Genomic DNA, 10,419 nt, shown 5'->3' with positions numbered 1-10,419 from the left:
GGGGCTCTGACCTGAGTCAGACCTCCTGACCCAGATAGATGAACTGGGTTCTGACTGGTTACCAGTGAGGCTAGTAAGAAAAGGGACACAAGGGGGTGCCCTAGAAAAAGATGGGAGCCGGGAATGCCCGGAAGAGGGGCCCTGTGGACCCTGCCCTGCCAACCACTCCCTTATCCTCCGGTATAAGAGCCACCCCCCTCCTGCCATCTGCCACCATTCCCCACTCCTGCACCTCTTCTCACCGGACGACGACGAGCCACCAGCCCAGCCTCTCAAGATGGCCTATGTCCCTGCACCCGGCTACCAGCCCACCTACAACCCGGTGAGATAGCGGCCCAGGCCCCAACTGCAGGCCCCGGCTTAGTTTCACCCTGAACCCCACACACCAATTTCCTCTCATCCTGATTCCTCAGAGGTGCCCCCGCCCCCAACCTTGACTCTGATTTACCCGATACTGACCCTGGGGCTTGATTTACTCCCATCCTGACGCCCTGGCTCTTCATGTCCACACCTGACGCTCGGCTCTCTTCACCTTCCCGCGGACCCTTCACCCCTAGTGTCCCAATGAGAGTGCGGGGGGCTTCTCGATGAGGGGTAAAGTCTCACCAGGCCCCTTCCACAGACTCTGCCCTACAACAAGCCCATCCCGGGTGGTCTCTGCATCGGAATGTCTGTTTACATCCAAGGAGTGGCTAGCGAGCACATGAAGAGGTAAGGCACTCCCCTCCGCCAGGCTAGGCTAGGAGGGGCTGCAAACAGGGGCTTCCGCCCTAATGCAGAAGACCTTCTTCCTTCCTGCTTGGGAAGGGGAGCTCTGTGCCCCTGCACCCGATGGCCAAAGATCAGCCCTAGCCCCTGGGACGTCCAGGACTTGGTGACCAGGAGCAGGGAGCCTGGGGGCTGGGAGGCGTCAGGGAGGCTCACGGAGAGAGGCAGCCCGGCCCGGGAGCTGGGATGTTGGACTGGAATTGATGGGTGTGATAGCATGAATTCAGATCACAGGCTCTGAGCTCGGCCTGGCCAGCTCTGTCACTGGCCAACTGTGTGACCGGGGAAAGGCACCACGCCTCTCTGTGCTTTAGATTCCCGGCTGTAGAGTGGGATTGTCCTGAGGGTTCAATGCGTAAAACTGGAAAGTAAGCACGAAAATAAGTCTTAACATTTTTTTAGGGCCTTAAAATGCTGATAAAGATGGAAGCGAGCTGAAGGCATTGTTGTTTCTCGCTCGTTGGTTTTTTGGTCATTTTGTGCCCACTGTGTGCCTGGGCACTGGGGACAGAGCAGTCGACAGGGCCAAGATCTCTGCCCACATGGAGCTGACATCCTAGTAGAGAGGAGAGGTGAAAGACAAAAATCAAATCTGTAATCAAAATCAAAAATCAAAGTGGTGATAAGTGCTAAGCAGACAAACTGGGAAAGGAGTTGGGGAATGGATGTGGGGGGGAGGGACCCTGTGGCATTGTCCCTTAAAAATTTTTTTTTTCAACGTTTTTTATTTTTATTTTTGGGACAGAGAGAGACAGAGCATGAACGGGGGAGGGGCAGAGAGAGAGGGAGACACAGAATCGGAAACAGGCTCCAGGCTCCGAGCCATCAGCCCAGAGCCTGACGCGGGGCTCGAACTCACGGACCGCGAGATCGTGACCTGGCTGAAGTCTTAACCGACCGCGCCACCCAGGCGCCCCAGCATTGTCCCTTTAAATAGGGCAGCGGGGTGGGAACACTTCAAAGACCCATAGAAAAGGAGGGAGGGAGCCTGGGAGTATAGGCCGGTAGAAAGAACAGCCCTTGCAAAGGCCCTGAGGTGGGGGTGTGTGTGCGCAGTTGGAATAACTTCAGGGATGCTGGCCTGAGGGAAGGGGTGGGTCGTGTGGGTTCCTAGGTCCCCCCTGGCTGCTGGTGGGGAAAGGCCTCCAGGTCAGGGAGGGAGCAGAGAGGTTCCTAGGACAGTGCCCGGCCCTTGGAAATGCAGGAGTCCCAGTTGTAGTCTTATTTAAAGTTGGGAGGGGCTGGGGGGGGCTGTGGTCTGGTTAAGGGAAGGGAATGAGCATGGCAGTCCTCCTGGACTCCAGGGCACTACCCCCGCCCCCCTCTCTCGGGTCAGCAGTGCCCAAGTGTGCTGTCCCGTTTTGTCGTTGTCCCCCAACCCCCCTCCCGCCCCGTCCGGGAAGTGAGAACCCGGTAGGTCTGAGCGGGCTTCCAGGAGGGGAGGGTGGGTGAGCAGGCAGGTGGGGCCGGGGGAACAGCCCTTCCTGTCCCACCAGGTTCTCCGTGAACTTCGTGGCGGGGCAGCACTCGGGGTCAGATATCGCCTTCCACTTCAATCCCCGCTTCGATGGCTGGGACAAGGTGGTCTTCAACTCCATGCAAGGTGGCAAATGGGGCAGCGAGGAGAAGAAAAGGAGCATGCCCTTCCGCAAGGGCACCGCCTTTGAGCTGGTGTTCATGGTCCAGGCCGAGCACTACAAGGTCTGAGCTTGGGGGCGGGGCCTCCCTCCTCCCCGCTGCCTCCCTCTCCCTCCCTCTCCACCTTCCTTCCTCCCTCTCTTCCTCTCTTCCAGCTGTACCTCCCCCTGCTCCCCTCTCCTCCCCTTCTCCTACTTGTCCCCCTTCTCCCCCTCCTTCTCCTCCCCTCCCCCCTCTCCCCTCCCCCTTCCCACCTCACTTTTTTCTTTTCCTTCGTACCTGCCTATTAATCATTTTTTCTCTTAAACAATTTTTTTTTTCTCACGTTCCTCATTCCTATTCCTCTACTGTGGGCAGCCTTGTCATGTTTAACGTAGATCGCTTTGTTCCTCTGCATTCTTGCAAAATGCGTATCCTTGCTTTCTTCTGGAGAGCTCTGAACACACACAAGAGGAGGTGCGGGTGCAGTGACCCGCTGGTCCCCTTGGCCAGCTCCAGTGGTCGTGAGCTCCAGGCCCCCGTGTTTGCATCCTTCCCTGATGCTTCCCTCTCATCTGATTTAAAAGCAAATCCCAGACATAATTTCATTCATAAATATTTCAGTGTTTAAGAACATAGTCACGAGGCCGTTACCATAGCTCAAGCACTGACAATTCTTCCTGGGGCCCTCACATCCTGTCAGCCGTCCGGTGACCTTAAAGTGTAAATACCTTAAGGTGTGTTGTTGTTTTAAAGTTTGTTTTGAGAGAGAGAGGGAGCATGAAGGCAAGAGCTCAAGCAGAGGAGGGGCAGAGAAGGAGGGAGCGAGAGAGAATCCTGAGCAGGCTCCGCACTGTCAGCACAGAGCCCAACACAGGCCTCGAACCCACGAACTGTGAGATCATGACCTGAGTCTTGTCTGCACTTTGTTTGACTCCGCCTCCGGATAAGGCCCGCACGCTGTGACTGATTACTATGATGCAAGTATTTTTTTTAAGTTTATTTTATTTTTGAGAGAGAGAAAGAGAGAGAGAGAGAGCACGTGCTCGCCTGCCAGTGGGGGAGGACCAGAGAGAGGGAGACAGAGAATCCGAAGCAGGCTCTGAGCTGTCAGCACAGAGCCAGAGATGGGGCTCGAACCCACGAACCGAACCATGAGATCATGACCCGAGCTGAAGCTGGACGCTTTCACTGACTGAGCCACCCAGGTGCCCCTATGCAAGTATTTTTAATTTTCTTAATTTTTTAATTTTATTAAGCTTTATTTACAACAAATTTTTTATGCCTGTTTATTTTTGAGAGGGAGAGAGAAAGAGGGTGAGCGGGGGAGGGGCAGAGAGAGAGAGAGAGAGAGAGGGAGACACCGAATCCGAAGCAGGCTCCAGTCTCCGAGCTGTCAGCACAGAGTCGGACGCGGGGCTCGAACCCACAAACCGTGAGATCGTGACCTGAGCTGAAGTTGGACGCTTAACCGACGGAGCCACCTGGGTGCATCGCAAGTATTTTTTAAAATGTGTTACTGAGGGGCGCCTGGGTGGCGCAGTCGGTTGAGCGTCCGACTTCAGCCAGGTCACGATCTCACGGTCTGTGAGTTCGAGCCCCGCGTCGGGCTCTGGGCTGATGGCTCAGAGCCTGGAGCCTGTTTCCGATTCTGTGTCTCCCTCTCTCTCTGCCCCTCCCCCGTTCATGCTCTGTCTCTCTCTGTCCCAAAAATAAATAAAACGTCGTAAAATGTGTTACTGAAGTGCACCAAAGAGTGCGAGCCATGTGTACAGAGCTCGCTGGTGTTTCACAAAGACAACACACCCGTGGCACCAGCACCTAAGTCCAGAAATAAGACTCCTCCGGAGCTGGCTGTCAACGCCATGCCCCCTGCCTGGCGCCATAAATAGAACCGTGAGGACATCAAGGATGCTGAGATATGATAACAAGGCTCCACACAGGATTTCAACAACGCCTGTGACATGCCTGGCTGGGTTTTAATGTTCCCATCAATCCCAGGGTGAGCCTCCAAAGGCTCAGAGAGGTGGAATGACTTCCCCGAGGTCACACAGCCAACGCGTCAGAGCTAGACTCGGGCCCATCTCCTTTGGCGCCGAAACCAAAACTCTGACTTGATTATCTCGCGATCGATCGCTCTCCTGACCACATTCTCCATTGTCTCCCAACCACCAGTCTCTGAGCTGCCCCTTGACCCCGGCTTGACCTCCGACCTGCAGACTCCGAGATTCCTGACTCTGTGGCTATCCCAGCTCATCCCCAAGACGCGTCTCCGAGTTAAAAAGATCTCTGTTCCCTGCCTCCTGTTTCTGCTTTCCCAAGGTCATGGGGGCTGACTCTGACCTCACCCCCTGCCCTCCAGGTGGTGGTAAATGGAAATCCCTTCTATGAGTTTGGGCACCGGCTGCCCCTGCAGATGGTCACCCACCTGCAAGTGGATGGGGACCTGGAGCTTCAATCAATCAATTTCATTGGCGGCAACCCCCCGCCAAGCCAGGTGGGTGGCGTCTCCTCACTTATGTGCCTGCTTCCTTCCTTAATTCATTCCCTCACTCCTTTATTTCCCCGAGCACCTGCTCCGTGCCAGGCCCTTCGCTGGCTAAGCCACGGACTCAGAGGCAACTAAGACAATCCACTGGGAAGACATTTCCCCAAGGCAGTGTTGGCTCTAAGCGGTCAAGGCCGGGGTGGGAGACAGGAGGTTTGGGGAGTCCGAGGGGAAGGCTTCCAGGAGGAGGAGGAAGTCCGTCATCTGAGTCAAGGAGCAAAGATAAGGAGGAACAAAAGCCACGGGGAATAGTAGGTGAGTCCATGAGAAGTTGCCCAACATTGCTAGTCACCGGAGAGAAACTCACTTCAAGTCACAACAAGCTACCTCCCCCGCGCCCAACGAGAAGAGCTATCGAGGGAAAGGCACACAATACCGATTGTGGGCGAGGCTGGGGAACTGGCCTGACACTCCCCTGGAAATGACTGGGCAGCGTCTGCGAAAGCTGAGCGGAGACACACGCGATGACCTAGAAACCCCATTCCCACGTCCACAGTGAACAGACAGGCACCAAAACACCCATAGCAGCACTCGGACTCTAGACGCCAGCCATGTCCTTCAGCTGAGGGCTCTCTACTCCCCAGCCTGTACGCCCCCGTCCCCCACCTCCTCGGGGAAACTGCTCTGATGATCATCGGACCCATTTTACAGATGGGGGAACCGAGGCACAGAGACAGGAGGAAGCAGGACCAGGGAGGGCGCAAGAGTAGAATGCACCAGGCTCACCTTAACGGGGTGGAGGGTCACTGTGTCCCGAAGATCCCTAAACGTGGCAATTTCCTCTCCATTAATGAGCCACCTGGGTGCCACTCTTTGACCCCAGAGTTCTCTTGGACCGCGGTCGTGGGGCTGCCCTGGGCAGGCATCCCTGACACCCCCCGCCCCCAGGCCCTAGTTTGGGGTCTCCCTCATTGCCTGCCTTCCCCCACACATTGCCTTTGTGCCCACAGACACCCATGGGCACGCCGGCAAACCCAGTAAGTACCTGTCGATGGGTGATGGAATTCTTGTGGTTGGGGCTTGGTGGCCTGAGGAGGTCTTGGGGCAGCTGAAGGACCCCCAGCCCCCCTCACCATTTCTGCCTTCCATTCATCTGTATAGGGTCCTGGACACACCCAGCAACTGCCAAGTAACCTGCCTGTAAGTGGGAGAATTGGGTGGCCACTTGGGGTGGGGGGGGAGGGGTGGTGAGAAGTGCGAGGGGGGTCAAGGAGGCGGGCCCCCCCCAGTTGTACTAATCCAGCACCCAGAGATACACCTGCACATAGTTGGTGTGCCATAAATATTTGTCAAATATTCTAGAATAACACCTCTCCTTCCTCACCTTACAGACCATGGAGGGACCCCCAATCTTCAACCCGGTAACGTGTCCCGTGGGCGTTTAGGGCTCTGTGGTGGGCAGTTTGTGGGGAAGCCGGAGCCGACGGTGGGCAGAGGGGCTCTGAGAGGGTGGGAAATAGAGTGGGCAGAGGGTGTTGGGGCAGGAGGCGGGGAGAGGGTGGGGTTGGTGGCCAGAGTGGGGAGGGGACGGAAGTTGGGGACATTTCCTAGGAGTGGGCACCCATCTCTGAAAATTTGTCCCTGCCTCTGGCTTCTGGTCACCTGAGAGGTGACAGGACCCCATGTTCTCCTCCCACAGCCCGTGCCATTCAGGAGGATCTTGCAAGGGGGGCTTACAGCCCGAAGAACCATCATAGTCAAGGGTTTTATACCCCCTACAGGCAAGAGGTACCCAGTCTGCACTGAAGCGGGGATCCTCAGCCCGCTTCCTCCTTCAGACCCAGGAGTCTGGGCCCCGGCCCCCTCCTCCCTCGGAGAACCAGGCACTGGCCCCCGTGTGACTCCCACCTCCTTCCCTCTCTGCCTTCAGCTTTGCGATCAACTTCATCGTGGGGTCCACAGGGGACATCGCTCTGCACATTAACTCCCGTCTGACTGAGGATACCGTGGTCCGGAACAGCCACCTGAATGGTTCGTGGGGATCCGAGGAGAAGAAGATCTCCTACAACCCATTTGGTCCTGGGAAATTCTTTGATGTGAGTCGGGGGTCTCTTTCGCCCCCTTCCCTCCAGAGCCTGTGTCCTGGCCCTAGCCTCAAGCCTGCCCTCTCCCTGCAGCTGTCCATTCGCTGTGGCATAGATCGCTTCAAGGTTTACGCCAACGGCCAGCACCTCTTCGACTATTCCCATCGCTTCTCGGCCTTCCAGAACGTGGACGTCCTAGAGATCCAGGGTGATATCAACTTGTCCTATATCCAGATCTGATCTATTCCCAGAGCCATAACTCTTGGGGACACAGAGAGAAAGAGCCCACAGGACTCTCTTCTAAGCCCTTAATAAAATGTCTGAGGGTGTCTCATGCGTGTCCGTAACGTCCGTATCGCTGTTCCTTCCTTCCTTGGTTCGATCATACACTGTCCATTCAGCCACCTCATCACCTGTCCATCGATCTTCCCGTCACAATAAATCTAGGAATATTCCAGACACAGATCTTGGGCTTGAAGTGTATCAACTCATTTGCTCCTCACAAAAACACCAGGAGATAGGAACTATTATTATCGTACCTCTGGAAAAGATGAGGAAACAGGCAAATTAAAATAAAGCAGGGGCGCCCGCGTGGCTCCGTCAGCTGGGCTGAGAGCTCAGAGCCTGGAGCCTGCTTTGGATTCTGTGTCTCTCTCTCTTTCTCTCTGCCCCTCCCCTGCTCACGGTCTCTCTCTTTCTCTCAAAAAAAAAAAAAAAAAAAAAAAGTTAAATAAACATTAAAAGAAATTTTTTTTTTAATTTTTTTTTTCAACGTTTATTTATTTTGGGGACAGAGAGAGACAGAGCATGAACGGGGGAGGGGCAGAGAGAGAGGGAGACACAGAATCGGAAACAGGCTCCAGGCTCCGAGCCATCAGCCCAGAGCCCGACGCGGGGCTCGAACTCACGGACCGCGAGATCGTGACCTGGCTGAAGTCGGACGCTTAACCGACTGCTCCACCCAGGCGCCCCTAAAAGAAATTTTTAAGTAAAGCAAATTGCCCAAGGTCACACGGCACATAAATGTCAGAATGAGGATTCAAATCAATGTGGTCTGGCTACACTCTTGGTCACTATACAACCCATTTTTCCATCCGTCCATGTATCCACCTGTCCATTCATCCATCGCCACATCCATAAATCTCTCCAAACATCCATCCAAGCATATGTTCATCTATCCACCTAAATACACAGTCAAGGACGCCTGGCTGGCTCCGTCGGTGGGGCAGCAACTCTTGACCTCGAGGTTGTGAGTTCGAGCCCCACATCGGATGTAGAGATTACTTTTTTTTTAATTAAAAGAAATTCTTTTTAGAACTTTTATTTATTTACTTAGAGAGAGAGCGAGAGAGAGCAAGAGTTGTGGGGTGGTGGGGGGAGAGCAGAGGGAGGGAGAGAGAGAGAGAGAGAGAGAGAGAGAGAGACTCCCAAGCAGATTCCATGCTCAGTGTGGAGCCTGCCACAGGGCTCCATCCCACAACCCTCGCATCGTGACCCAAGAGGAAATCAAGAGTTGGACGCTCAACTGACTGAACCGCCCAGGCGCCCCAGAGATTACTTAAAAATTTTTTTTTGAAAATCTAAAACAGATAGGGCAAGATGGCGGCTTAGGAGGACGCTGGGCTCACCGCACGTCCTGCTGATCACTTAGATTCCATCTACATCTGCCTAAATAACCCAGAAAACCGCCAGAGGATTAGCAGAACGGAGTCGCCGGAGCCAAACGCAGACGAGAGGCCCACGGAAGAGGGGCCCCTCCTGAAGTGGATCACCTAAGGAGAAGCGATCTAAGCCTGCCCCTCCTGCCCCCGAGCACCTTGCCTACCCACCCCAGCTAATACGCCAGATCCCCAGCATCACAAGCCTGGCACGGTGCAAGTAGCCCAGACGAGCCACACCACCCCACAGTGAATCCCGCCCCTAGGAGAGGGGAAGAGAAGGCACACACCAGTCTGACCGTGGCCCCAGCGGTGGGCTGGGGACAGACATCAGGTCTGACTGCGGCCCCGCCCACCAACTCCAGTTATACACTACAGCACAGGGGAAGTGCCCTGCAGGTCCGCACCACTCCAGGGACTATCCAAAATGACCAAGCGGAAGAACTCCCCTCAGAAGAATCTCCAGGAAATAACAACAGCTAATGAGCTGATCAAAAAGGATTTAAATAATATAACAGAAAGTGAATTTAGAATAATAGTCATAAAATTAATCGCTGGGCTTGAAAACAGTATACAGGACAGCAGAGAATCTCTTGCTACAGAGATCAAGGGACTAAGGAACAGTCACGAGGAGCTGAAAAACGCTTTAAACGAAATGCATAACAAAATGGAAACCACCACAGCTCGGCTTGAAGAGGCAGAGGAGAGAATAGGTGAACTAGAAGATAAAGTTATGGAAAAAGAGGAAGCTGAGAAAAAGAGAGATAAAAAAATCCAGGAGTATGAGGGGAAAATTAGAGAATTAAGTGATACACTAAAAAGAAATAATATACGCATAATTGGTATCCCAGAGGAGGAAGAGAGAGGGAAAGGTGCTGAAGGGGTACTTGAAGAAATAATAGCTGAGAACTTCCCTGAACTGGGGAAGGAAAAAGGCATTGAAATCCAAGAGGCACAGAGAACTCCCTTCAGACGTAACTTGAATCGATCTTCTGCACGACATATCATAGTGAAACTGGCAAAATACAAGGATAAAGAGAAAATTCTGAAAGCAGCAAGGGGTAAACGTGCCCTCACATATAAAGGGAGACCTATAAGACTCGTGACTGATCTCTCTTTTGAAACTTGGCAGGCCAGAAAGAATTGGCACGAGATTTTCAGGGTGCTAGACAGAAAAAATATGCAGCCGAGAATCCTTTATCCAGCAAGTCTGTCATTTAGAATAGAAGGAGAGATAAAGGTCTTCCCAAACAAACAAAAACTGAAGGAATTTGTCACCACTAAACCAGCCCTACAAGAGATCCTAAGGGGGACCCTGTGAGACAAAGTCCCAGAGACATCACTACAAGCATAAAACATACAGACATCACAATGACTCTAAACCCGTATCTTTCTATAATAACACTGAATGTAAATGGATTAAATGCGCCAACCAAAAGACATAGGGTATCAGAATGGATAAAAAAACAAGACCCATCTATTTGCTGTCTACAAGAGACTCATTTTAGACCTGAGGACACCTTTAGATTGAGAGTGAGGGGATGGAGAACTATTTATCATGCGACTGGAAGCCAAAAGAAAGCTGGAGTAGCCATACTTATATCAGACAAACTAGACTTTAAATTAAAGGCTGTAACAAGAGATAAAGAAGGACATTATATAATAGTTACAGGGTCTATCCATCAGGAAGAGCTAACAATTATAAATGTCTATGCACCGAATACCGGAGCCCCCAAATATATAAAACAATTACTCATAAACATAAGCAACCTTATTGATAAGAATGTGGTAATTGCAGGGGACT

General features: G+C 53.0%; 1 protein-coding gene across 2 annotated transcripts; it reads left to right on the top strand.

The window, feature by feature from the left end:
• The first annotated feature begins 122 nt into the window (after positions 1 to 122).
• LGALS4 (galectin 4) lies at positions 123 to 7,304 on the top strand. 2 transcript variants are annotated; one of them, XM_047836729.1, is made up of 10 exons: positions 123 to 322; positions 623 to 711; positions 2,265 to 2,469; positions 4,748 to 4,882; positions 5,884 to 5,910; positions 6,035 to 6,073; positions 6,265 to 6,294; positions 6,573 to 6,661; positions 6,804 to 6,969; positions 7,051 to 7,304. In XM_047836729.1, exons 1-10 carry the CDS (start codon positions 278 to 280, stop codon positions 7,195 to 7,197), a joined length of 972 nt encoding a protein of 323 aa, XP_047692685.1. In that variant the 5' UTR covers positions 123 to 277; the 3' UTR covers positions 7,198 to 7,304. The 2 variants fall into 2 exon arrangements, with proteins under 2 accessions (XP_047692685.1, XP_047692686.1); XM_047836730.1 differs by lacking the exon at positions 5,884 to 5,910 and having other exon boundaries at positions 126 to 322.
• The last annotated feature ends 3,115 nt before the right edge of the window (positions 7,305 to 10,419 follow it).

This window comes from Prionailurus viverrinus, chromosome E2 (assembly GCF_022837055.1).
Source record: "Prionailurus viverrinus isolate Anna chromosome E2, UM_Priviv_1.0, whole genome shotgun sequence".
Classification (NCBI taxonomy): Eukaryota; Metazoa; Chordata; class Mammalia; order Carnivora; family Felidae; genus Prionailurus; species Prionailurus viverrinus.
This window is presented reverse-complemented; position numbering and strand designations above follow the sequence as displayed.